This window comes from Melanerpes formicivorus, unplaced genomic scaffold (assembly GCF_026170545.1).
Source record: "Melanerpes formicivorus ecotype bairdi unplaced genomic scaffold, bMelFor1.0.p_v2 SCAF_73, whole genome shotgun sequence".
NCBI lineage: Eukaryota > Metazoa > Chordata > Aves > Piciformes > Picidae > Melanerpes > Melanerpes formicivorus.
Window position 1 is genome coordinate 2,074,561 of NW_027142425.1, and position 27,298 is coordinate 2,101,858.

The following is a 27,298-nucleotide window of genomic DNA, read 5'->3' on the forward strand; positions in this document are numbered from 1 at the left end:
AGGACTAGGGGGAATGGAATGAAGCTGGAGGTGGGGAGATTGAGGCTGGAGGTGAGGAGGAAGTTCTTACCTGTGAGAGTGGTGAAGCCCTGGAATGGGTTGTCCAGGGAGGTGGTTGAGGCCCTGTCCCTGGAGGTGTTTAAGCCCAGGCTGGATGAGGCTGTGGCCAGGCTGATCTAGTGTGGGGTGTCCCTGCCCATGGCAGGGGGTTGGAACTGGATGATCCTTGTGGTCTCTTCCAACCCTGACTGATACTATGATACATAGTTTGTTACCCCTAGGTTAGACTGATCAGCCTCTGGGATGTGTGCATGCCCAGTTCTGAAGTGTTTTGAGGCCACCCAGCAGCTTGTTTCTTCTGGCCTTTAGGTGTTCAGGAGGAGACTTGATGGGGTACTTGGTGCCATGGGTTAGCTGTTTGGGTGGGTTGGATTGGTTGATGGGTTGGACACGATGATCTTGAAGGTCTCTTCCAACCTGGTTTGGTTTATTCTAAAGGTTTATTCTAAAGGTGTTCAATCTCTGTAGCATCTTGAAGGTCACAACCTACATGTGAACTATTTTTTGTTTCAAGTAAACATACTCTGTTTCTGGGCCCTCTGTGCTTGGCCAAGGACTGTCAACCTTGTTAATGGTGCTAGGACTGTTGCTGCTGTGTAGCAGCTAAGTTTTGTCTTCTGGTTGTGCGTAGCTTGAGGCTCCGGTTTCTGCGGGCATGCTGGCTGGCGCACCGACGGGCGGCCGGGGCGCTCTGCCTCCAGAGCCGAGGAGGAAGGTGGTTGGTGAGGCTAACTGCCGCACCCTCCCCAGCCGCAGCGCCTGCCTGGCGGCGGGCAGGGGGCGCTCGCCGTGGTGCGCAGTGCTAGGGTAGCGCCGTGCCGGGGCAGCGCAGCGCCGGGGCAGCGCGCATGCGGCCTGGCGCCGTGCCCCGGAAGCGCTGCGGCGGGACGCGGGCGGTTTGAAGCGCGATGGAGAGGGCAGCGGCGCCTCGGGGGCCGCCGGCATTTCTGCCTCACGGCGCCCTGCCCGCTCCCGAGTCCCGGCCGGCTGCTGATGCTTTCTCTCCTCCGCCGCTCGACGAGGCGTGGGGCCGAGCCTCGCCGCAGCGAATGCCGCCGCAGGCTCCCCGGGACGGGGAGGGCCAGGGCCGCGCAGGGAGCGGCGCCGGGGCACGTCCCGGCGGGGGCTCGTCCTGCGGCGCGGCTCGAGGCGGACGCAGCCCGCGGAAGGCGGCCGCGGGCAGCCGGGGCCGGCAAGGCAGCAGGTGAGGCGCGCTCGGTGCGGCGGCCCTGTGCCGCGCTCCCGCCCCCCGGCGGTGCTTGTGTCGGCTGCGCCTGACTGCCGGCCCAGACCGCGCTGGCCGCCGCGCTGTGGCGGTCGTAGGCCTTGGCACTTTGGGCAGGAAGCTTTACGGGCCGAGTGGTTTGAACTGAAGAGGTTTTCCTCGTGTGTCTAAGCACTCGCCCGGTGCGTTTGTCAAGTCGGTGGGGTTTGGATCTTCTGGAAACGCAAAGGCTTGCTCCTACGTTTGCATGAGAATTGCAGTCCCAGAGAAGAATCCATTCTGCATCTCAAAGCAGCTCCGTGAAGGCTACGGTGGTTTGCTGAACGGCCCTGGCAGTCGCAGGGGAGTGCACTTGGTACAGGAGAAGCTGTTGTCATCGTTGCACCTTTCAGACTTACACAGCTCAGTGTTTTCATTGTGCTCATATCCAAGGTGTAAGATGAGAAACAAGCTTTCTACCCCTTTTGGCACCTTGGCCAAAGCTGAGGTTTGGTGATGTCCTACACATCTGTCCCCAGATAGTTTAATCTTTCAGGTTTTGATAGCAATTGATGACTGCTTGAATGTTAGAATCGCACCCTTCAAAGTCATTGATTCCAACAGTTAACCCAGCACAGACAAATCCAACACTCAGCTGTCACTGAAGTACCACATCTACATGTCTTTTAAGTCTCTAGGGGTGGTGACTCCACCACTTCCCTGGGCAGCCTGTTCCAGTGTCTTACAGCCCCTAGCAAAAGTAAGCTTTTGCTAACGCCCAGCCTAACCCTCCCCTGGTGCAGCTTAGGATCATTTCCTTGCACTGTATCACCTGGTATTAGGGAGAAGAGACTGACACCCACCTTGCTACAGCCTCCTTTCAGGGAGTGGTAGAGAGCAGTAAGACTTCTCTTGATCCTCTTTCTCCAGGCCCTACAACTCATTTCTCAGAAGACTTCTGCTCTAGACCCTTCACCAGCTGCTTTGATCCCTGGACATGCTGCAGCCCCTCAATGTCCTTCCTGTAGCAAGTGACCTGAAACAGCACAGTATTTGAGATGTGGCCTCACTGTTGTTGGGTACAGGGGGACAATCACTTCCCTCCTCCTGCTGGCCACACCATTGCTGATCCAAGCCTGAATGCCACTGGACTTCGTGGCCACCTGGGTGCAGGCTGACTCATGTTCAGCTGGGTGGCAACCAGCGCCTGCAGCTCCTTTTCTGCTGAGCAGCTTTCCAGCTGCTCTCTTCCCTTGGCCTCTATCAGTGCATGGGATCCAGCACTATAAGTCAAGCACATATAACTGTTACAGTTCTTAGTAAGCAGGCTACAAGAGTTACCTTTCAGCTGATGTCAGTGGGAGGTGGTTAGTGTGTTTCCACTCTGTGCCCTTCCGGGTGCTCGCTGACCTTTCAGCCCAGGGCAGATGAGGATCTGCTTGGTTTTAACCTCATGTTCCTGATGCTGTTTTGCATTTCCTTTTTTGCAGCTGTGCCCTGTACTTCTCCTCCAGCAGTGATGATGAGTTTGAAATGTGTAAGTAACAGCCCCTGAGTTTGTGTTCAGAAGGGGTACCACACTGACAGGTTTCTCTCTAGTTCAGTGCAGCAGTTTTTACACATGAATTTCTGTTTTTTCCCCTTGTGCCTCGCTGCAAAGAAGCTCTCTCCTGCCAGGGCAGTGTTGGTAGGTGTATGTTGCAGTGAGCATGCCTGAATTTCATGTCTCCATCTTGGATGCTTTTTGCCTTGCATTGTTGTTTGCTTTCTGCTTCACTTCTGTCTGCTGTCACTCACTTGCTTCCTTCCTGCTCTGCTGAGCACCTTTGCCTAAACGTTTTCCTCAGGCACTTGCTGTTGCAAACATGTCTGAACTGCTCACAATACTCTCATGTGGCCCAGCTGTTGTTGCTGTCAGTCTGCCAGCCCCTGGCTCGGACAGCAGCACTCTGGTTAGGAACTGGCTGGAGGCTGAGCCCAGAGAGTGGTGGTGAATGGTGCCACAGCCAGCTGGCAGCCAGGCACCAGTGGTGTGCCCTAAGGATCAGTGCTGGGCCCCAGCCTGTTCAATATCTTTATTGGTGATCTGGAGGAGGGGATGGAGTCCATCAGCAGTAAGTTTGCAGATGACACCAAGCTGGGGGCAGGAGTTGATCTGTTAGAAGGTAGGAGAGCTCTGCAGAGGGACCTTGCCAGGCTGGACAGATGGACAGAGTCCAACAGGATGAGGTTTAACAAGTCTGAGTGCTAGGTTCTGCACATTGGCCACAGCAACCCCAGGCAGTGCTACAGGCTGGGGTCAGAGTGGCTGAGAGCAGCCAGGCAGAGAGGGACCTGGGGGTGCTGGTTGATGGTAGGCTGAACATGAGCCTGCAGTGTGCCCGGGGGGCCAAGAAGGCCAAGGGCATCCTGGCCTGCATCAGGAGCAGTGTGGCCAGCAGGAGCAGGGAGGTCATTCTGCCCCTGTACACTGCACTGGTTAGGCCACACCTTGAGTCCTGTGTCCAGTTCTGGGCTCCTCAGCTTAGGAAAGATGTTGAGATGCTGGAAGGTGTCCAGAGAAGGGCAAGAAAGCTGGGGAGGGGTCTGGAGCACAGCCCTGTGAGGAGAGGCTGAGGGAGCTGGGGTTGCTTAGCCTGGAGAAGAGGAGGCTCAGGGGAGATGATCTTGCTCTCTGCATCTCCCTGAAGGGAGGTTGTAGACAGGCAGAGGTTGGTCTCTTCTGCCAGGCAAGCAGCACCAGAACAAGAGGACACAGTCTCAGGCTGTGCCAGGGGAGGCTTAGGCTGGATGTTAGGAAGAAATTCTTCCCAGCAAGAGAGATTGGCCATTGGGATGTGCTGCCCAGGGAGGTGGTGGAGTCACCATCCCTGGAAGTGCTTAAGAAGAGCTTGGATGAGGCACTTGGTGCCATGGTTGAGTTGATCAGATGGTGTTGGGTGATAGGTTGGACTTGATGATCTGAAAGGTCTTTTCCAACCTGGTTCATTCTGTTCTAAACTGGTCAGAGGGATGCTTTTGGCTTTTCACAGTAGATCAAGGCCTTGGTGTGATGGGATTGAATTCTAAATTCCTCCTGTGCATAACCTTCCATCTTTCTGTACAGAGCCTGGTGCTCAGGTTTCGCTTTCAGGCTGTAGCAGTTCCCATGGTCACGCTGTGCTGGCTGGTGCACTCTGCCCTCTGCATTCTCCTTTTGGTGAGAGTTCTGTTTGGCTTGTTCCTCAGGTGGCCTAGATGTGACTCTACCACATCTCCAGGCCTGGGCAGGCTGGTGAGTCACTTCAGGGTTTCGAATCTTGCAGTCTGTTCCTCCTGATGTGTTCAGCATGTGAGCAGAGGTGACTTCAGCTGTGGGCCAAGCTGTGCTGTTTTGCCTCTTGCATGTGTTCATGGGCTGAGTTGAATCTGCTGCTGGTGTTCAACACAACGGTGCTGTCATGCTGGCTGGGTGTGCCCTCCCTGTTGTGGGTGTGCCCTCCCTGTTGTGGGTGTGCCCCCCCCCCTTGTGGGTGTGCCCCTGCTTTCAAAGCAGCTTTCTTATCACTTTGGAGTTCATGCTGTGCTCCTGCTCCTGCCATGCTGCTGCTGCTGAGCGTGGCCAAGCCTTTCTGCTCACATCTGGTGGAATTGAAATGTGCTCTGTACAGCTCCTGGGCTTAGTGAATCTGAAAACCATTTCAGTGCTAACCACACAGCAGTTGATTTTTGTTTTTTCACTTTCCTGTCATTATTTAAAAGTTAACTATTTGGTGGTTTGCTCTGTTTCTTGAACCCTGCCTCCAGATCTGGTGTCTGCAGCATAAGAAGGTCACAGAGCTGTTGGAAACCAGAGGAGGCTCCAAGGGCTGGAGCAGCTCTGCTGTGAGGCCAGGCTGAGGGAGCTGGGGGTGTTCAGCCTGGAGAAGAGAAGGCTCCAGGGGGACCTCAGAGCTGCCTGCCAGGACCTGAAGGGATCCTGCAGGAAGCTGCAGAGAGACTTTTCCTGAGGGTGTCTGGCGATACCTCCCTGGAAGTGTTCAAGGCCAGTTTAGATGAGGCCTTAGGCAACTAAATGTAGTTGAGAGGTGTCCCTGCCTGTGGCAGGAGTGTGTTGGAGGGATGATCTTTAAGGTCCCTTCCAACCTATGTCATCCTGTGATTGTCATCCTCTGCCCAGGAGGCTGTTGAGGCCCAAGCCACGTGTCAGCTCTGGTGTCTAAGGTAGCTGAGAGTAACTAGCTGGGACTTGGAGCAGAAGATTTGCAGAGGTATTCTATTGCCCTGCTAGCACTGTAGTGGCAGAGGTAGGAAAGAGTGAAATGAAAACATGTGCCAAGAGCCAAGAACCTAAGGAGGACTGAGATAGGAAGTAGCAAGTCATGCTTCTGGTTCCCTCTGCCCAGCTCTCAGCCTCATTGGTTTGGTGCTGCTTCTGGGCCTGTGGTTATGATCATCTGAGAAAGCTGCTGGCTCCTGGCCACTGGTGCTGCAGTGAGTGTCCTGCTGGGTTAGGAGGTGGGTGGGAGGGCTGCAGCCAGCTGAAGCAGCCAGTGTGTGCTGGATCCTGTGCTGGCATCATCCCCACTGTGTAAGGGGAGGGCTGACTGGGGCAAGCACAGGGGGTGGCTGTTTGCTATCACTTGCTTTCTACAGCATCTCAGTAGTGGTAGGGTTACTCCTGATGGAGTCAGCTCCTCTTAACCCATGAGCTTTGCCCTTGTTCTCCCAGTTTTGCTTCCTGCCCCACTGATGAGTGGAGGGGGCACTTGTGTGAGTGCTTGTGGGGCTCAGCAGCTGCCTGGGTCTAAAACCATGTCAGTGAGCCACCTTGCTGTGGTGCTTGGAAGGCTGCAGATGGTAGCTGCTTTAGTAATAAGGATGATGATGAAGACTGCTGGATGCTACAATCCAAGTTTGGCTCCAAGTATTTTCTGCTGTCTAAGATCCTGAGTTGTTTTCCTTCTGCCTTGTGCTCTCCCAGGAGGTCAATGCTCAGGCCCACCCTATGCATTCAGAATGGAATAAACCAGGTTGGAAGAGACCTTCAAGATCATTGTGTCCAACCCATCAACCAATCCAACACCACCTAAACAACCAACCCATGGCACCAAGCACCCTATCAAGTCTCCTCCTGAACACCTCCAGTGATGGTGACTCCACCACCTCCCCAGGCAGCCCATTCCAATGGGCAATCACTCTCTCTGTGTAGAACTTCTTCCTAACTTCCAGCCTAAACCTCCCCTGGCACAGCCTGAGACTGTGTCCTTACACTGTGCTTTCAGGGTAGCTTTTGGGTATAGCTTATCTGCTCCTCTTGCTACTGGAATGTGCCAATCAGCCATAAAAGCTTTATCAAGCAAACCAACCTTCTGGCTTTGGGCTTTTATGGCATTGTGCTGAAGTTGGTAATCCTACTGAATTCATGCATGCACCTTCAGTCTGAGAACAAACACTCCCTGGCTCTTCCCTTGGCCCCTTCCCTTCTGAAGCAGGGACAGTTGTTTCTCTTCTCCCCAGCCTGATTCATTCCTTCATGAAATCTGCCCCCCTTCCACTCTGAGTCTCTCATAACACTGGTGTGCAGTTTGGAGAGTATTTCCAATAGTCTCTCAAGGGTTCTTTCCTTCAGGCATGCAGAGTGCTGCTGCCTGAACCATGTTTTCATGCCTAACAGTCACTTCAGTATTCCTGGAGGGATTGAAGTGCATTTATTACTGAGCAATAGTGTTAAAAGTACACAGAGAACCACAGAACATTAGGGGCTGGAAGGGACCTTGAATACATACCCAGTCCAAGCCCCTGCCAGAGCAGGGTCAGCCAGGGCAGGGCACACAGAGCACATCCAGGGGGGCTGGAAAGGCTCCAGAGCAGGAGACTCCACAGCCTCTCTGGGCAGCCTGCTCCAGGCCTCAGCAGCCTCACAGGGACAAAGTTTTCCCCTGGCACCTCCTCTGCTCCAGCTTGCCCCCAGTGCCCCTTGTGCTGTGCTTGGCCATCCCTGAGCAGAGCCTGGCTCCAGCCCTGCAGCACAGCTTTATCCCCAGCCATGAGGGCAGCCCTCAGGCTCCTCTGCTCCAGGCCCCAGCTCCCTCAGCTGCTCTCACAGGGAGATGTTCCTCTCACTTAATCATTTTTGTGTCTCTGTGCTGGACTCCTCAGCGGTGAGCTGAGGTCCCTCTTGAGCTGAGGGGCCCAGAACTGGACACAATATTCCAGCTGTGGCCTCACCAGGACAGAGTAGAGGGGCAGGAGAACCTCCCTTGACCTACTCACCAGAGTGTTAGAGCCTGCTGTTGTGCAGTGGGCCATTGCTCCATGGTGCTGGAGGCACCCAGTGCAGCAGGCACAGGGACACTTCTTGGCAGCATGAAAGCTGCTGTCTGCAGTCACTGAAATGCTTAGGGAAAATACTGATAAACTCAGTTCACTTCCACCCACAATGGTCCAGGTGTATGAGGAGGCTGCAATGGATCCTGCAGGACATCCCAGCACTTCTGAGCTGGCTCTGTGCTGGGCAAGGAATAGAATAGATCAGACCAGGTTGGAAGAGACCTTCCAGATCATCGTGTCCAACCTATCATCCAACACCACCTAATCAACTAACCCATGGCACCAAGCACCCTGTCAAGTCTCCTCCTGGACACCTCCAGTGATGGGGACTCATGACCCAAGACCTTGGCACCAAGTGCCACATCCAATCCCCTCTTGAACATCTCCAGGGATGGGGACTCCACCACCTCCCTGGGCAGCACATTCCAATGGCTAACGACTCTCTCTGGGAAGAACTTTCTTCTTACCATGAGTCTAAACTTCCCCTGGCACAGCTTGAGACTATGTCCTCTTGTTCTGGTGCTGGGTGCCTGGGAGAAGAGACCAACCCCCACCTGGCTACAACCTCCCTTCAGGGAGTTGTAGAGAGCAAGAAGGTCTCCCCTGAGCCTCCTCCAGGCTAAGCAACCCCAGCTCCCTCAGCCTCTCCTCACAGGGCTGTGCTCAAGGCCTCTCCCCAGCCTTGTTGCCCTTCTCTGGACACCTTCAAGTGTCTCAATGTCCTCCTTAAACTGAGGGGCCCAGAACTGGACACAGTACTCGAGGTGTAGCCTAACCAGTGCAGTGTACAGGGGCAGAATGACCTCCCTGCTCCTGCTGGCCACACTGTTCCTGATGCAGGCCAGGATGCCATTGGCCCTCTTGGCTGCCTGGGCACACTGCAGGCTCATGTTCAGCCTACCATCAACCAGCACCCCCAGGTCCCTCTCTGCCTGGCTGCTCTCAGCCACTCTGCCCCCAGCCTGTAGCACTGCCTGGGGTTGTTGTGGCCAATGTGCAGCACCTGGCACTTGGATGTGTTCAATCTCCTGCCCTTGGATTCTGCCCATCTGTCCAGCCTGTTGAGGTCTCTCTGCAGATCCTCTCTACCCTCCAGCAGATCAACTCCTGCCCCCAGCTTGGTGTTAGCTGCAAACTTACTGCTGATGGACTCAATGCCCTCCTCCAGATCATCAATAAAGATGTTAAAGAGCACAGGGCCCAGCACTGCTCCCTGGGGCACACCACTGGTGCCTGGCTGCCAGCTGTCTGTGGCACCATTCACCACCACTCTCTGGGCTCAGCCTCCAGCCAGTTCCTCACCCAGTGCAGTGTGCTCCCATCCAAGCCAGGGGCTGACAGCTTGGCCAGCAGTTTGCTGTGGGGGACGGTGTCAAAGGCCTTGCTGAGGTCCAGGCAGACCACATCCACAGCCTGCCCCACATCCACCAGGCAGTGACCTGATCATAGAAGGAGATCAGGTTGGTCAGGCAGGACCTGCCCTTCCTAAATCCATGCTGGCTGGGCCTGATCCCTTGGCCATCCTGTAAGTGCTGTGTGATTGCACTCAGGATGACCTGTTCCATGATCTTGCCTGGCACTGAGCTCAGGCTGACAGGCCTATAATTCCCTGGCTCATCCAACCGGCCCTGCTTGTGGATGGGCGCCACCTTGGCCAGCTTCCAGTCCTCTGGGACCTCTCCAGTGATTGAACAATGGGGGGGGGGGGGAGGGGGGGGGAAGGCTGTAAAGCTGCTGTGAGCTTTAAGAAATGGAGAGCTGGGGTTGTGTAAAAAGGATCCTCAGGTTGGGGGGGTTGGGGTGGGTGTGTTTTGTTTGGTACTTTTGTTTTTTGAAGACTCTAGACCAGATTCTCATCAGCTGCAAGCTTTGGTTGGGGTTGGGGGGAAAGGAATCTGGATTTTAATGATTTTTTTTTTTCCTTCCAGTTTTAACCAGAATGAAAACTCCCAAAGCTGTTTCTAAAAAGGTAGAGACAAGGTGGGTGCTGTAACTGCTGACTGCTCTATATCACCTTCTGGAGAACTCTGGGAAAAGAGCAAGGGGTAGGGGAGTCCTGGGCAGGTAGGGAGGGGGGCAGGGGGGAGTTGTGGGGAGGGGAGAGGGGAGTCCTAGAATAGAATAGAATAAACCAGGTTGGAAGAGACCTTCAAGATCATTGTGTCCAACCTATCATCCAACACCACCTAATCAACTAACCCATGGCACCAAGCACCCCATCAAGTGTCCTCCGGAACACCTCCAGTGATGGTGACTCCACCACCTCCCTGGGCAGCACATTCCAATGGGCAATCTCTCTCTCTGTGTAGAACTTCTTCCTAACCTCCAGCCTAAACCTCCCCTGGCACAGCTTGAGACTGTGTCCTCTTGTTCTGGTGCTGGTTGCCTGGGAGAAGAGACCAACCCCCACCTGGCTACAGCCTCCCTTCAGGGAGTTGGAGAGAGCAAGAAGGTCTCCCCTGAGCCTCCTCTTCTCCAGGCTAAGCAACCCCAGCTCCCTCAGCCTCTCCTCACAGGGCTGTGCTCCAGACCCCTCCCCAGCTTTGTTGCCCTTCTCTGGACACCTTCCAGCATCTCGACCTCCTTCCTAAACTGAGGGGCCCGGAACAAGAGGACACAGTCTCAGGCTGTGCCAGAAGTTTAGGCTGGAGGTTAGGAAGAAGTTCTACACAGAGAGAGTGATTGCCCATTGGGATGTGCTGCCCAGGGAGGTGGTGGAGTCACCATCACTGCAGGTGTTCAGGAGGAGACTTGACTGGGTGCTTGGTGCCATGGGTTAGTTGATTAGGTGGTTTTGATTGGTTGATAGGTTGGACACAATGATCTTGAAGGTCTCTTCCAACCTGGTTTATTCTATGTATTCTAAGTAGTACAAGCTAGAACACAAGAGGCTCCACCTCAACATGGGGAGAAACTTTGGTGTGAGGGTGCTGGAGCCCTGGAGCAGGCTGCCCAGGGAGGCTGTGGAGTCTCCTTCTCTGGACATATTCCAACCCCACCTGGACGTGTTCCTATGTGACCCGCCCTGGGTGATCCTGCTCTGGCTGAGGGTTGGCCTCAGTGGTCCCTTGAGGTCCCTTCCATCACCTGTGCTCATCCTGTGTCCAGGCCAGATGCAGAGGGGTCTGTTTGGCGGTGTCTGCTCCGTTGCCACTCCTGTCAGAGGTCACAGTTGGCAGCATTTGCTGTGAGCTCCTGCTAACATGATCTTGGGTGGCTTGTTTGGCTTCGCCTCTTCAGTAAGACAAACTTACTTCTCTGTTTCCCTGATGTTTGTTTTATAGTTTGAAGGACTTCATTGATGACTCAGATGACTACTTCTTGGACTTCCAAGTGAGAAAGGGAACAAGAGAGAGCAGTAAGTAATTACCCAGCAGCAGGCATGCAGGAGGCATCTTAGTGGGTGGACAGATAGCATTCATTGCTGAGCTCATGCATTCCTCAGAGAGCTTGTTAAACACCAGCTCACCTGACCTCTCCCTTGAGTGTCACAGAGAGGAGGCTTTGCTCTTTCCTCTGGGGGTTACAGAGGAAAGCATGGTTGTATTCTGACCAATGCCCCCTTTCTGCAGGTGCAGCTGGCTGGAGGCTCAAAGGAGACCTTATTGCTCTTACAACTACCTGAAGGGAGGTTGTAGCCAAGTGGGGGGTTGGTCTGGAGTTTGGGTTCAGCTCCAGGGAGACCTTATTGTGGCCTTCCAGTGCTTCAAGGGGCTTATAAGAAAGCTGGGGACAGACTTTTCAGCAGGGCTGCTGTGGCAGAGCAAGGGCTGGTGGTTTGGAACTGGATGAGGGGAGATTTAGACTACGGGAAGGGGGTTGTATGGTGAGGGTGGTGAGGCACTGGATCAGGTTACCCAGAGAAGCTGTGGATGCTCTCTGACTGGAAATGCTCAAGACCAGGTTGGATGAGGCTTTAAGCAGCCTGCTGTGGTGTGAGGTGTCCCTGCCTGAGGCAGGGGGGTGGAACTGGATGATCTGTACGCTTTCTTTTCATTCTGTGATGCTGTGAATGAAGACTGTGCCAGCCCTTTCTGCCTGTTCTGGGCCCTCAGGCCTGGTGGCTGATGCAGGCACGTGGAGTTTAAGCTACTTGTTTTTAAAAGACACTTTTCAGTGACTTTCCATTTAGCAGGATGGTAAATGAGCAACAGGCAAAGTCACCTTTCTGCTGCTCCTCGCCTCCCTCCGTCTCTCCTGGCCTGTGTGTGCTAAGGCAAATGCAAGCCTCCTGAGTACAACTGCCACAACTTTAAGCTGTTTCTTTTGACCTGCAGCACGGAAGGATCTGCAGACCCCAAACCAGAAGTGGATGACTTCTGGCAAGAAGACCACGTGCTGCCCAGAGTTGCAGTATTCAGAGGCTTTGAGTGACACGGAAGACTCTGTCTTTGCGGAAGGCTCAGGGCCTGGCTACCAAAAAGGGAGGGCAAAAGACTCCAAAGAGAACTGGGGGTACCTGAAGCTCCCTCGTCCAGGAGTTGTAAAAGAGGCAGCTTCCAGGGGCAGTCCAGACTTACCTGGGAGAAGGGAAGAAAGAAGCTGTGGAAAGAGCACAGAAAGCCAGGTGCCAGCTGCGGCGCCGCGGCAGGGCGCGGAGGCAGAGTCCTGCGGCTCGGAGGAGGAGTTTGAATCGTTAATGGAACGAGTGAGGAAACGAAGCATGCCCCAAAGACCAGTCTTGAGCACGAGCAAAGCTGGCTACCAGCCAAGCACAACAGGTAAGCTGTGGTCCTGGGTCTGCAGGCTGCACCTAGGCAGCAGTGGTGGTGCTAACTGCCCCGTTCCTTCCGCTTCTGTGGCGTGTGCTGTGTCAAAGTGCAGCCCAGCATCCTGCGGCTGAGGAAACAGAACCAGAACGGGGCACTCTGGAACGGGCTTGGGCTCCTCTGCTGGCATCAAGGGGGCATCTTTTCCACTACTGCTTCTTCTTATCATTCCTGTCATTGTAGGCACTTTTCAGACTTTCAAATTGGATGCTGATCAGATGTTGGTCAGTTAGAGGGCAGAAGGGCTCTGCAGAGGGACCTCAACAGGCTGGACAGATGGGCAGAGTCCAACAGGATGGCATTCAATAAGTCCAAGTGCCAGGTTCTGTACTTTGGCCACAACAACCCCAGGCAGAGCTACAGGCTGGGGTCAGAGTGGCTGAGAGCAGCCAAACAAAATGGGACCTGGGGGTGCTGATTGATAGCTGGCTGAACATGAGCCAGCAGTGTGCCCAGGTGGCCAAGAAGCCCAATGGCATCCTGGCCTGCATCAGGAAGAGTGTGGCCAGCAGGAGCAGGGAAGTCATTGTGCCCTGTGCTCAGCACTGGTTAGGCCACACCTTGAGTCCTGTGTCCAGTTCTGGGCCCCTCAGTTTAAGAAGGACATTGAGAGACTTGAAGGTGTCCAGAGAAGGGCAACAAGGCTGGGGAGGGGTCTGGAGCACAGCCCTGTGAGGAGAGGCTGAGGGAGCTGGGGTTGCTTAGCCTGGAGAAGAGGAGGCTCAGGGGAGACCTTCTTGCTCTCTACAACTCCCTGAAGGGAGGTTGTAGACAGGCAGAGGTTGGTCTCTTCTCCCAGGTAACCAGCACCAGAACAAGAGGACACAGTCTCAAGCTGTGCCAGGGGAGGTTTAGGCTGGAGGGGAGGAGAAAGTTCTTCCCAGAGAGAGTTGTTAGCCATTGGGATGTGCTGCCCAGGGAGGTGGTGGAGTCTCCATCCCTGGAGGTGTTCAAGAGGGGATTGGATGTGGCACTTGGTGCCATGGTCTTGAGTCATGACCTCTTGGGTGACAGGTTGGATTTGATGATCTTTGAGGTCTCCAACCTTATTGATTCTATGATTATGTTCATTTAGTATTTAGCTTTAGAACTGACTCTTATCTCAAATCCAGCTCCTCATGAGGATTTCTTCAGTCAGTAGCTGCTTCTCCCCTTTGACTGCAGTGAGCTCCTACTGACAGATTGTAAAGGGGGTAAGAGGCTGTTGCTGAATAAGAGAGGGGGAAACAAACCTCCTTTCTAGAAAATCTAACACAGGATGCCTTCCTGACTACCAGGGCAAGGAGACCTGTGGAAGAGGCTGGCTGGCAGCATAGAAACATGTCCTAGAAAACAGCAGTTCATTTGTTTTGGAATGTGCCAGTGTAGTCTATAAGCATATTCCAGAAGTGAGCTGGCAGCTGCATTGGTTCTCCTTGTCATAGAATCAACAAGGTTGGAAAAGGCCTCAGAGATCTTATGTGACTGAAGGAGACAAGTGGCCCAAACAGGGGAAGAGTTACAGACAAGAATGGCTGCTGCAGCTGCAAGCCTTGAGGTGGTCCTTGGTTTCTGGTGCAAGAGTCATTGCAGCAGTTCCCTGGAGGGGGGGAGATGGGCAGCTACGTGATCAGAACTTGTCTGTGAAACAGCAACGGGACTTAGGTACACAGCAGAAGGTGAAAGGCCACAAAAATGCCTGAGTTGAGGTCAAAAATGGATTTCTCTCCCCTTCTTCCTAGCTGGCTGCTTGGAAATGCAGTCTGCCACTCCTTCACTGCATGGTAATTCCTGTAGTGTGGAACAAGAACTTGCTGTTCCATCAGCTGCACAGATTGTATGGGGTTGGAAGGGAGCCTCCAAGGGCATCTTGTCCAACCCCCCTGCAATCAGCAGGGACATCTCCAACTAGAGCAGGCTGCCCAAGGACACATCAAGTCTGACCTTGAATGTCTCCAGGGATGGAGCCTCAAGCACCTCCCTGGGCAGCCTGTGCCAGTGTCTCACCACCCTCCCTGTGCAGAGCTTCCTCCTGATGGCCAACCTAGCTCTGCCCTGCTCCACTTTCAAACCCTTGTCCCTTGTCCTATCCCCACAGCCCCTTCTGAACAGTCCCTCCCCAGCCTGCCTGGAGGTCCCCTGCAGATATTGAACTGCAGCTCTAAGGTCTGCCTGGAGCCTTCTCTTCTCCAGGCTGCACAGCCCCAGCTCTTTCAGCTGCACTCAGGCCTGCCCAGTGTGAGTGTGCCTGCTGCTGTCCAGTGTTTGACTCCTGTCACAGCTCTCTGTCACCTGCTTGCTGATGCCTTTGCTCTCATGTCTTTGATGGTGTGTAATCCTGGGGCTCTTTCTGTTGAGCTAGAGAACATCAAGCCACCCTGTGGAGGTGCCCAGCCCGTGAAAGGGAAGGGAGTCACGACACCAAGGCCAAGCTCTGTTTCACTTCAAGAAACACCTTCCAGGATAATGACTTCTGAAAGAGTTCCTAGGAATGAGCTGCTCAGTTGCTCACAATCAGCAAAGACTGAGAAAAGGTAAAAGCCCTTTCTCCAGCTTTATGTTCTAGGGCCATGGACTTAACCTTTTGCTTAGGCTGATGTGGTGATTTTTCTGGTGCCTTGACCCTTCTGCTGCCAGGAGTTGTTAATGGTTAAGTAGCTGGAAATGGCAAAGCCTTCAGTGTAACAGGGAGAACATAAACTGCTCTCTGCCCAGAGGAACTGATGGTCTGGCAGGTGTCAAGGGTAGCTTACCTTGGCACAGCACACTTGTAGTGTGTGCTGGTCCTACAGATTCTCTCTCTCCAGCTGCCTCTGAGCATCTCTGCAGATTGATTCAATTCAGTGCCTTTTCATGAGCTTCTGTAACTTTTGACCTGTATCCTGATAACCTGCAGGATCCCTGGGCTCTTCTCTAGAGGTGATGCAGCTGAAGCTTTTCAGAAGAATGTTGTTTCTCCATTTCTAATGGCTGCCTCTGCTCTGCCTGTAGCCAGGGCATGTTTCCTTTGTTTTATGATTGTGTATACCAGCACAAAACCTCTCAGTGCTGTTGCCAGAGCTCATGCTTTGTCAGAGTGCTGCAGTATTGAGGTGAGCAATCCTGCTGGAATATCTGCTTCCTTTGAAGGGAGTCCTGAGCATTCTCAGAGCACCACTGGTTTTGTTCCTGAGGAGATGACCTTATCAAAACAAAGCTGGGGAGAGGTTTGGAGCACAGCCCTGTGAGGAGAGGCTGAGGGAGCTGGGGTTGAATAGAATAGACCAGACCAGACCAGGTTGGAAGAGACCTTCAAGATCAAGTCCAACCTATCATCCAACACCACCCAACCAACTAACCCATGGCACCAAGCACCCTATCAAGTCTCCTCCTGAACACCTCCAGTGATGGTGACTCCACCACCTCCCTGGGCAGCACATTCCAATGGCCAATCACTCTCTCTGTGTAGAACTTCCTCCTGACCTCCTGCCAGACCTCTGCTTAGCCTGGAGGAGGCTCAGGGGAGACCTTCTTGCTCTCTACAACTTCCTGAAGGGAGGCTGTAGGCAGGTGGGGGTTGGTCTCTTATCCCAGGCAACCAGCACCAGAACAAGAGGACACAGTCTCAAGCTGTGCCAGGGGAGGTTCAGGCTGGAGGTGAGGAAGAAATTCTTCCCAGCAAGAGAGATTGGCCATTGGAATGTGCTGCCCAGGGAGGTGGTGGAGTCCCCATCCCTGGAGGTGTTTAGGAATAACCTGGATGAGGCCCTTGGTGCCATGGTTGAGTTGATCAGATGGTGTTGGCTGATAGGTTGGACTCGATGATCTGAAAGGTCTTTTCCAACCTGGTTCATTCTATTCTGTTCCTTCATAAGTGATCATGTTAGGGCTGCTCATGTATTGATGAGGGTTTGGATGTGGTTTGCTGTGTCACAGTGAGCTGAGCCACCCCCTTTCCTTACTTAAGAGCCCTCCCAGTCTAGTTTTGGGAATTAATGAAATAGCTGCAGAACTCTTTCAACAGCTCTGCCTCATGCACATCCCTGGGGGGAAGACAACATAAGCATGCACACCCCACTGCTCTTGTGAGAGCAACCTAGTGGAAAGAGTCAGGAGAGGTTTCTGCCAGTGGCAGCATCCCAGAGGTAAAAATGATTCGTTTTTCTGATGTGAGTACCCTCCAGTAAACTGCTTCATGGCTTTCCTTGCAGGCTCAGAGTGTGTTCAGTACCTGGATGTTTCTTGCAAGATCTCTCAAATCCAGACTCCCACTATGTGAAGCACTTCAAGAAGAACAAAGAGGAGCTGGCCCAGAAGCTCTACTGTCTGTATAACACCACCATCTTTGAGCAGAAGGTTGGCTGTAAACTCAAACTACAATTCTGCCATGTTGGTTGGGATGTTGCTCCCCACTGTTGATGTTGGTAGTCTCTTTCCTCTTCATTCAGTAGAAGCTGAGCTTTGTAGCAAAGCCTTGTGTTTGGATTCAAGCCCTTCCTGTGACAGGGTTTCAGCTTGGCTTGCTTTCACAGCAGCAATGGAGAACCATCCTGAAGTGTGGATGGTGTCCAAGAGCCCCTGAGGAGAGCAGCTGCTGGATGAGGGGCCTTGGATCAGTTTCACCTTCGAAGAAAACCAGTTGTCAGGAGACTTAAATTCACTGTGTAGGTCCCAAATCTCTACTGAGAAACTTGAAAGAGGTTGAAAACCACAATTAGTTCTGGTGTTTCAATATAATTAAGGCCTTTTCTTGCTCATATCAGTGTAAGATAAAAATAGCTCCCTTTAAGCCAGTTTGCTGTTATTGCTCTGAGATAAAACATCTTAGTATTACCACCACACCCTACTTTTAAATCACAGGTAAGGCTTGTCATGCCAGATAAGACAATTAGTTTGCCACATACTGTGTCTGGTGCCTAATACTAACCAATGCATGTGGCATTAGAAGAAAATGATGTTTGTCTTCATGCATTTTCTAGTGCCTGCATGGCTGTCCCTGCAGCAGCCTGGGGATGTTTCACAAAGGCAGCTGTAGCTTTCTGCTGCTGAAAAAAGCTGCAGGTTGCCCAGCACTGCTGCTCATGCAGCCTTTACTGAAGTAACATGCACTAACCAACTGCAGTGTTATTGCAGCCTGTTAGCTACTTGTGGAGTAACTTTCTTGCCTGCAGCTGACAGCAGGCAAGTGGCAGGAGTGTGTGCTGAGGAGCAGATAAAACAGGTAAGAGCCCTTCCCTTTGGTGCTGGGGCCTGTTTCCTCATGCTTAGTCCTGCTACAGGCAGTCTTCATTCTTGTGGCATGTTCATGTCTGCCATTCTAGAGCAGATTCAAAAGCTGCTTAGGCTTTGAATAAGAGTTTTGAGTGAAGCTAAAGCTGTAAGTTGTCTGCCAAGTAGGTTTGGTTTCAGAGAGCTGCTGTCTTGACCTTTATATCTCCTGGGATACTGCAGACAGTCTTCTGGTGAGAAACACCCCTGAAAGGGAGGATGTTGCCCTTGGTAATTTCAATAGATCTTCCTTCAGGAAGGAAAATGTGCCTGTGCAGCTGAGAAAGTTGTTGAGCTGACCAGGGACAGACTGAGGCCATGGTCTCACATAAAGCTGAGCTGGACAGGCTCACTGAGGCTAAAAGCAAAATGGTCTTGGCCCCCAGTGCTTCAGCTCTGTACCATGGCACTTACTACTGTGGCACCCATTGGTTTAAGCTCATTAACTAATACAGGTGACAGAAAACTTGTTAGTAAAAGAACAAAGTTAGCCAAGACAGATACAATGAGGGTTCATCAAATCAGGGCCAGCACAGGGGATAAGCTAGGGGTGGTTATTCACCCTCTGGCAGTGTGAAGGTGAATGTGATTGAAATAACAAGCTGCAGGTTGAGGACAACCTATACAGATGGCACTTGGCCTGTGGAAGGGATCAGAGACCATTGTGGATGCTGACAATGCAGATATGCTCTTAAACACTCCCTGAAAACTTCAAGGGCTATTTAATGCAAAGGAACCACCTGTGAGGTGGGGTTCTGCAAGTGGCTGGCAGTTGGGAAGAGCACTTTTGGAGATGAAATGCTGCTTCATGCCTGACCTGTCCTTGTATTTCCTTTGAAGCAGCCTGTGTTAGCCACTGTTGGATGCAGATTGGAGGCTTGGTCTCATCCCACATTGTGAAACTCCTGATCATGAGAACAAGCAGCTATGAAGGGCTTGCATTTTAGGTAGCAACAGTGTTAAGGGCACTAAGAGAGACACCTTCTGCTGGCTTTGCAGGAAATGTAAGGGGAAGCCAAAGGGGCAGAAGCAGCTAAAAGAGGTAGGAGAGGGTAGGTGAAATGTTTGCTGATGACACCAAGCTCTGTGGTGCAGCAGACAGCTGGAGGGAAGGGAGGCCATCCAGAGGGACCTGGACAGGCTGGAGAGGTGGGCACAAGCCAACCTCATGAGGTTCAACAAGAGCACATGCAGGGTCCTGCAGCTGGGTGGAGGCAATCCCAGGCACAAATGCAGGCTGGGCAGGGACTGGCTGGAAAGCAGCCCTGAGGAGAGAGACTTGGGGCTGCTGGGGGAGGAGAAGCTCACCAGGAGCTCTCAGTGTGCACTTGCAGCCCAGAAAGCCAATCAGCTCCTGGGCTGCATCAGGAGAAGTGTGGCCAGCAGGGCAAGGGAGGTGATTCTCCCCCTCTGCTCAGCTCTGCTGAGACCCTTCCTGGAGTACTGCCTCCAGTTCTGGAGCCCCTATTGCAAGAGGGATCTGGAGGTGCTGGAAGGTGTCCAGAGAAGGGCCAGGAGGACGAGCAGAGGGCTGGAGCACCTCTCCTATGAGGACAGACTGAAGGAGTTGGGGCTGTTCGGTCTGCAGAAGAGAAGGCTCCCAGGTGACCTCATTGTGGCCTTCCAGTATCTGAAGGGGGCTCCAGGAAGGCTGGGGAGGGACTGCTCAGGATCTCAGGGAGTGATAGGACTAGGGGGAATGGAATGAAGCTGGAGGTGAGGAGATTGAGGCTGGAGGTGAGGAGGAAGTTCTTCCCCATGAGAGTGGTGAAGCCCTGGAATGGGTTGTCCAGGGAGGTGGTTGGGGCCCTGTCCCTGGAGGTGTTTAAGCCCAGGCTGGCTGAGGCTGTGGCCAGGCTGATCTAGTGTGGGGTGTCCCTGCCCATGGCAGGGGGGTTGGAACTAGATGATCCTTGTGGTCCTTTCCAACCCTGACTGATGCTATGGTACTATGAAAGGTACTGTTTTGTTTTGCAGCTGCCAGAGCAAATGGCAATAACCTGGAATAAGAAGATGAGGAAGACAGCAGGCTATTGTGTGACTGGCCAGAGCAAAGGCCCTGACGCAAAGCGTTACGCTCGCATAGAACTCTCTGAGAGAGTCTGTGACTCTGCAGGTAGGTAAAAAGGAAGAGACATTTGTTCTCTGAAGCCTGGGAGATCTGGATCTGGACCCTGATTTGAAATGCCACATTGCCTTGATTAAATAAATTCATTCATGGTGGCACTTGTCCTCAGAGCCCTTCGAAGAGGCCAGGCAAATGCCCAGGCTGTGAGAGCAGCTTGGGACCAGCTGCAGGGTTTGTTCAGGGCCTTTCAAACACCTGCATCAAAGACTCTAGTTCTGTGTGTGCTGTGGTGACAGTCTGAAATCTGACTTCTTCTGTCATGGCTAGCCACCTTCTTGGTAGTGTTTCAAGCTGGAGTAAGGACAGGTCAGTGCCAAATGTGGTTCTGTTCTGTGGTGGGGTACAGTTGTTTCACCTTCATCCCCCCAGTTTGGGGACAGGAATGTTGCAGGTACCATAGGAGAATCAGTTCTCTAATACAGGATTTGGAAGTAAGCTTAATAAATATGAGAGATAGAACAGAGTAGCCTGGGAATCTGCTTTTGTGGGTTTAGGAGTCCCATGAGTGCTGGTTTGACTGTGAGAAGCACCTTTTAGATGCTCAGGGGCAGGCAGTTCCATTGTGTTGTAAGGCAAGCAAGCAGGGCAGGAGACCAGCTTGGCTGAACAAAGAGCTCCTTGTGGGAAAAGGAATGTCTTGTTCTCCAAGAGCAAAAATAGGAGTGAGGTCTAGAAGCGAGGTCAGGCTTCACAAGAAGATTTCAGAGCTGTGGTTCATCTATGTAGGGAGAAGATCTGAAAGGTCAAAGCACTGCACTGGTTAGGCCACACCTTGAGTCCTGTGTCCAGTTCTGGGCTGGAGGAAGGAGGTTGACTTGCTGGAACGGTGTCCAGAGAAGGGCAACAAAGTTGGTGAGGGGTTTGGAACACAGCCCTGTGAGGAGAGGCTGAGGGAGCTGGGGTTGCTTAGCCTGGAGAAGAGGAGGCTCAGGGGAGACCTTCTTGCTGTCTACAACTCCCTGCAGGGAGGTTGTAGACAGGCAGAGGTTGGTCTCTTCTCCCAGGTAACCAGCACCAGAACAAGAGGACACAGTCTCAGGCTGCACCAGGGGAAGTTTAGGCTAGATGTTAGGAAGAAGTTCTACACAGAGAGAGAGATTGCCCATTGGAATGTGCTGCCAGGGAGGTGGTGGAGTCCCCATCCCTGGAGGTGTTCAGGAGGAGACTTGATGGGGTGCTTGGTGCCATGGGTTAGTTGGTTAGGTGGTGTTGGATGATAGGTTGGATGGGATGATCTTGAAAGTCTCTTCCAACCTGCTCTGCTCTATTCTAGTTAGAACTGGCTGGTGGTGTTGAGTGTGCTGGGTTACCCCCACCCTGGGGGATGTCTGTGAGAGCCCTGCTTCCCTAGGGGACAAAAGAAACCTGATCCAGGGGAACAGAGAGGGACTTGGCTTCCCCCTCCCAGGAGAAGGGGTCCCCTGGGTCACAGGTGGTCTATTCCACTCCCCTTTCCTGTCCAGCAAGCCTATAAAAGGGAAGAGGCTGAGGCCATTTGCTGTCTTTGCTGCTGCCTCACCTGCTTGAGAGGACCAAGAGCCGCTGCTGGCCTCCTGGTCCTGCCACGTGGCTGGGCCTGGTCTCCCTGCCACATCCACGCTTCCCCAAGGACTGAAATCCACACCCATCAAGGGAGAGACAAGGCCATCCAGATCTGGTTTTGTGTATTTTCCTGTTCACCCTTATTCCTTACCCTTGTAAACCCTTCCTGCTACTGATACATATATATATAGTTAGAAAAATTACTTCTCCTACTTCCAAACCGACTCCAAATTACTCTTTGGTAGATTTATCTCCTCCCCTTTTTTCCTACCCCCTTTTTTTCCTCTTCCCCTTTTCTTTCCCCTCTTTTTTCCTTATCAGGAGAAAGGAAGGGGGAGCAGGGAGGAATCCTACCACCTGAGCCCTTAAATTCCAGTTAAGGCTCAAACCAAACATTGGGTGATGAGAAGGACTTCTTTAAAACACCTTAATAGCAAGAGGAGATCTCAAGGGTGATGCTCGTTGAGGATGCTCATCTGACTGAGAGGTGAAGAAATGGAGGTGTTTAAGTGTGGGGTTTTTTTGCCTTAGTCTTTAATCTGACAGACCTTGGGCTACCCAGTCCACTCACAAGTGTGCTAACAGTGACTCTCCACTTGTGGACACTGAAGTCGTCAGGGGCCAGCTGTATCAACTGAATGTTCACAAGTCCATGGGGCCTGATGGGATTCACCCCAGAGCTGAAGGATCTAGCCGGTAATAAGGCAGCACCCTTCTCCTTCATCTACCAAAGCTCTTGGGCAGCTCTTGCTGACTGGCAGCTAGTCCATCTTATTTCAGTTTACAGGAAGGGTGTGAGGGAGGACCCAGCAAAGTGCAGAGCTGCTAGTCCAACCTCAGCTCCTGAGGAAATTGGGGAGAAAATCGTGCCTGGTGCTGTTGAAAGAGCAGCACAATCATCAGGCACAGTGGGGAGTCATGAAGGGTAAGTCTTCAACTAATGAGATACCCCTCTGTGGTAAGGTCACTCACCCAGGGGGTGAGGGGAAGGCAATGGATATAGTTTGCTTGGATTTTTAGTAGGACTTTTGATACTATCCCTTACAGCATCCTTCTGCACAAGGTGCCCAGCTGTGGGGTGAGCAGGTTTGTGGTGTGTTGGATGGAGAACTGGCTGCAGGGCAGAGCTCAAAGGGTGTAGTGAAGTGGGGCTGTATCTAGCTGGTGACCAGTGGTGTTCCTTAGGACTCCTTAGGGTTCACTTCTAGGGCCTGTCCTGTTCACTGGGCAATGGGCTGGAATTTAACACGTCCACCTGGGATGCAGTAATGCTGGGCACAAGTACAAAGAAGAGGAGTGCCTGGAGAGCAGCCCTGCAGAAAGGGCTGTGGGGTGCTGCTCAGCAGCAGCATGCTCTGGCAGCCAGGGGGGCAGGCTGCATGCAGCCAGGGGGGCAGGCTGCATGCACCCTGGGCTGCATCAAACGCAGCGTAAGCAGCCGGTCACAAGGGTGATTATCCTGCTGTGTTCAGCACTTGTGCAGCCTCCCTTGGGGTACTGCCTGCAGTTCTGAGCCCCACAATGTCAGAAGGTACTGGAATGCAAAGCAGGTGAAGGACTTGGATTTGGAGAAAAGGAGGCTGAGAGGTGACCTCATTGCTCTCTTACAGCTTCCTGAGAAACAGAAGTGATTTAGGGAGGTGCTGAGCTCTTCTTCCTGGTATGCAGTGAACAGGATGGGTGGGAACTGTGCAAAGCTGTAGCCAGGGTAGATTTGGACTAGACACTAGGAAATATTTCATTACCAGAAGGGTCATCAATTAGTGGCAAAGGCTTTCTGGAGAGGTGGTTGATGCTCCATGCCTCTCAGTGTTCCAGAAGCATTCAAACAGTGCCCTTAATAGTATGTTTTAGCTGTTGTTCAGGCAGTTGGACTAGATGATCATTGTAGGTCTCTTCCACCTGAAGCAGTCCAGATGATCATTGTAGGTCCTCTCTACCTGAAATAGTCCAGATGATCATGGTAGGTCCCCTCCACCTGAAGTAGTCAGTCCAGATGATCATGGTAGGTCCCCTCCACCTGAAGTAGTCAGTCCAGATGATCATGGTAGGTCCCCTCCACCTGAAGTAGTCAGTCCAGATGATCATTGTAGGTCCCTTCCACCTGAAATAATCAGTCCAGATGATCATTGTATGTCCCTTCCACCTGAAGTAGTCAGTCCAGATGATCATGGTAGGTCCCTTCTACCTGAAGTAGTCCATTCTAATTGTGGAGAAAATTCACTGCTCAGCCCTGGTTGTTTCCAGATGAAAAATATAGCAAAGTTACAAAAGCCACCAATAAATGTTGTCCTAAATAAAGGTGTTTTGGGTCTCAACCCCACCCCCAAACAAACCCAACCCCCGGGGTGATGAGGTGTGCGATAGAGTTGCCAGGACGCAGGATTAGGGCTGATCACAGCAAGGGAAGTGAACCGAGCACGACCTTGCTTAAGGGCATTTTCCCTTATCCAAACATGGGAAGTCCAATGTCCAAAGTGACCCTTGCAGCTGTGCCCAAGGATGACAGTCCCATAGCTGACTGATCTCCCCTCTCTTCTTTCCCTCACCCCAAGACCGGCTCCGAGACACTCTAGTTCACGAGGCTTGCCACGCCGCCAGCTGGCTGATCAACGGCGTCCGCGACGGCCATGGACCCTTTTGGAAGTTCTATGCCCATAAATCAGCTGTGATTCATCCTGAGCTGCCAGCAGTGACACGATGCCACAGCTATGAGATCAATTACAAATTCATCTATCAGTGTGTTAACTGCAAAGCTAAGTGAGTAATCTTGTCCTCTTGCACAGGACCACGTGTCAGCTTTGTCTCTCGCCTGGCAGCCCCTCGTGTCTGGAAACCATTGCTGTCCTCAACTGCCAAGCAGATGAGACACTTGGAGTTGTCACTTCCTGTTTCCTGGTCTCTTCTCCCAGCCAACCTGTGACAGAACAAGAGGACACAGTCTCAAGCTGTGCCAGGGGAGGTTTAGGCTGGATGTTAGGAAGAAGTTCTTCCCAGCAAGGGAGATTGGCCATTGGAATGTGCTGCCCAGGGAGGTGGTGGAGTCCCCATCCCTGGAGGTGTTTAGGAAGAGCCTGGATGAGGCACTTGGTGCCATGGTTGAGTTGATCAGATGGTGTTGGGTGAGAGGTTAGACTTGATGATCTCAAAGGTCTTTTCCAACCTGGTTAATTCTGTATTCTGAGTCCACAGAACCTCCCTGCACAATTCCATGTGTTTGTTTCTAGGTAAAAGAGACAGAAGAAGGAACCAAGATCAAAAGGCAGTGGAAAAAGTTCTAGAGTAATGTAAATACAGGTTGAATTGTTCCACTATGTTAGGTTATGTATGTTCCACCCCCTGTTGTAAAATGCTAGCTTAGAAAAGTTAGATTGGATGTGAGGAACAAGTTCTTTAGCATGAGGGTAGTGGAACAGGTTGCCCAGGGAGGTGGTTGAGGCCCCATGCCTGGAGATATTCAAGGTGAGGCTGGACAGGGCTCTGGGCAACCTGATCCAGTGGAGGAGGTCCCTGCTGTCTGCACAGGGGTTGGACTGGGTGCCCTTTGGAGGTCGCTTCCAACCCAAACCATTCTGTGAATGTGAATGTGCCCTGGGCAGCCTGGCAGAAGAGGGAGCAGTTGTTCCACACAAGTGCTGCCTGCAGCAGGAGTGGAAGCAGAGTGTCTGTTTCTCTCTTTCAGGACCGGACGCCATTCCAAGTCTCTGGACACAGAGCGCTTCGTGTGCGCCTTCTGTGGGGGGCAGCTGCTGCTCAGCCAGCCCCCTCGCAAGGGTGACACTCCTGCTAGGACACCTCTGACACCCTTTGCCAAGTATGTGAAAGAGAACTATGGCCTGGCTAAAAGAGAGCAGCGTGGGCTGAGTCACGGAGAGGTCATGAAAAAGCTCAGCGCTGATTTTGCTTTGAAGACGAAGCTGCAGGACTCCCTCTGACTTCTCCCCGCACTGCCCTCCTGCCTGGCACTTCAGTTGTCTGTGTGAACAAGTCTGAGCCTGTGTCTGGGAGGATTCCAGATAACTGTAATACTTCAGCAATAAATAAATCTAATAAAGACCTCAAGGTTGTCTCTTCTGAAATGGGCAAGAATAGGTAAGAAGCAGTGATGACAATGTCATAGTATCATAGGATCAGTCAGGGTTGGAAGGGACCACAAGGATCATCCAGTTCCAACCCCCCTGCCATGGGCAGGGACACCCCACACTACATCAGCCTGGCCACAGCCTCATCCAGCCTGGTCTTAAACACCTTCAGGGACGGGGCCTCGACCACCTCCCTGGACAACCCATTCCAGGGCTTCACCACTCTCATGGGGAAGAACTTCCTCCCCACCTCCAGCTTCATTCCATTCCCCCTAGTCCTATCACTACCTGAGATCCTGAGCAGTCCCTCCCCAGCCTTCCTGTAGCCCCCTTCAGATACTGGAAGGCCACAATGAGGTCACCTGGGAGCCTTCTCTTCTCCAGACTGAACAGCCCCAACTCCTTCAGCCTGTCCTCATAGGAGAGGTGCTCCAGCCCTCTGCTCATCCTCCTGGCCCTGCTCTGGACACCTTGCAGCACCTCCACATCCCTCTTGCAATAGGGGCTCCAGAACTGGAGGCAGTACTCCAGGTGGGGTCTCACCAGGGCTGAGTAAAGGGGGAGGATATTGTGATGTGCAGGTTAGGATATCCTCCTTAGACTTCAGATAAACCCCACCCAAGCCAGGGAAGAGGCAGCTTGTTGTGGTTTAGTCCCAGCCAGCAACTAACCAAGTGCCTGCTTGCTTGCTTCTCCCTTTCCCCCCCCCCAGCCCCTGTGGGATGGGAAGGAGAATTGGGAGCAAAAGGGGAAAGGCCATGGGCTGAAGATAAGGAGGGTTTAACAGAATGACACAGGGAGAGATTAAACAACAGCACTACTACTGAAATAATGTATAAATGAGTGTTGCACAATGACCCTGCTGCCCCCAGAATCTCCCTGCCCCCCTGGCCTCTGCTGAAATGATGGGCCCTTCCCTCCCTCAGCTTCCCCCCTGGCTGGGGCACAGGACATCTGTATGGGATTGAATACCCCATTGCTGGGAGCTGCTGAAAGTTACACTGAGCTGAGAGAGCAGGGGGATCTTATCCACCCTTTCATTCTAAGCCCTTTATGTCATGCCCAGCCCCTACCCTTTCCAGCTGTTTACCACTGCTTTTCCTGTCATGGACACAGATAACATTCCCTTAATCTTTGCCCCACCTGTTGTTGGGTTAAGATTTGCACCCCCCCTACCCCAACAATCAGATTCACCCCCTAAGAGTTACCTCCAGAATAAATCACCAGAGCAGCTCAGGAAGGTTTGGAAGCAAAATGAGGCTGTGCTTAACAAAAAAGGTGAGTATGGAATCATGTAAGGTGATAAGACACATACAAAACACATTTGCAACTTATCAACAGCACAAGCACCCCCCCTTGTGCACCTCCCTGGGCAGCCCAGAGGGACTGCTAGCAGTCTCCTCCCCCCTCCCTTTCCCTGCTACCTCCACGGGCACAGTAACTGTCAGCTGAGCCAGCAGAAGGTTAAAAGGGAGCTGAGGCAGGGATCAATGCAAGCAATAGCTGCAGGCAAGAGAACATCTGTGTAACCAATTATAAGCTATCCAGCAAACAAATGGGGAGAGAAACTTCTCAGGAATTGCTGTGTGTCCAATCCCCAGCCTGATTTACCACAGTCTCTTGGAAAATTCTTACCCTTATTTTGTAGTCAGGAGCCAGCTCCAATCAGTAACAATCCACTCCTGTTATATCATCCATTGTTTGCACTGCTACAGGCTGGGGACAGAGTGGCTGAGAGCAGCCAGGCAGAGAGGGACCTGGGGGTGCTGGTTGATGGTAGGCTGAACATGAGCCTGCAGTGTGCCCAAGGGGCCAAGAAGGCCAATGGCATCCTGGCCTGCAGCAGGAACAGTGTGGCCAGCAGGAGCAGGGAGGTCATTCTGCCCTGTGCTCAGCACTGCTTAGGCCACACCTTGAGTCCTGTGTCCAGTTCTCGGCCCCTCAGTTTAAGAAGGACATTGAGATGCTTGAATGT

At 52.6% G+C, this 27,298-nt stretch overlaps 1 protein-coding gene across 1 annotated transcript; it reads left to right on the top strand.

The window, feature by feature from the left end:
• Positions 1-997: 997 nt before the first annotated feature.
• GCNA (germ cell nuclear acidic peptidase) lies at positions 998-25,293 on the top strand. The gene is made up of 10 exons (XM_068163561.1): positions 998-1,264; positions 2,755-2,801; positions 9,505-9,556; positions 10,861-10,934; positions 11,854-12,297; positions 14,687-14,858; positions 16,515-16,659; positions 19,549-19,687; positions 23,797-24,001; positions 24,924-25,293. The coding sequence occupies exons 1-10, from the start codon at positions 1,110-1,112 to the stop codon at positions 25,174-25,176; spliced, it is 1,686 nt and encodes a 561-aa protein (XP_068019662.1). The 5' UTR covers positions 998-1,109; the 3' UTR covers positions 25,177-25,293.
• The last annotated feature ends 2,005 nt before the right edge of the window (positions 25,294-27,298 follow it).

Bases quoted from the DNA above. Each gene is read 5' to 3' on its own strand.
- GCNA (XM_068163561.1), top strand. From the start codon at position 1,110: ATGCCGCCGCAGGCTCCCCGGGACGGGGAGGGCCAGGGCCGCGCAGGG. The intron at 12,298-14,686 runs GTAAGCTGTGGT...CTGTTGAGCTAG, and splicing joins CTACCAGCCAAGCACAACAG to AGAACATCAAGCCACCCTGT. The intron at 16,660-19,548 runs GTTGGCTGTAAA...TTTGTTTTGCAG, and splicing joins CCACCATCTTTGAGCAGAAG to CTGCCAGAGCAAATGGCAAT.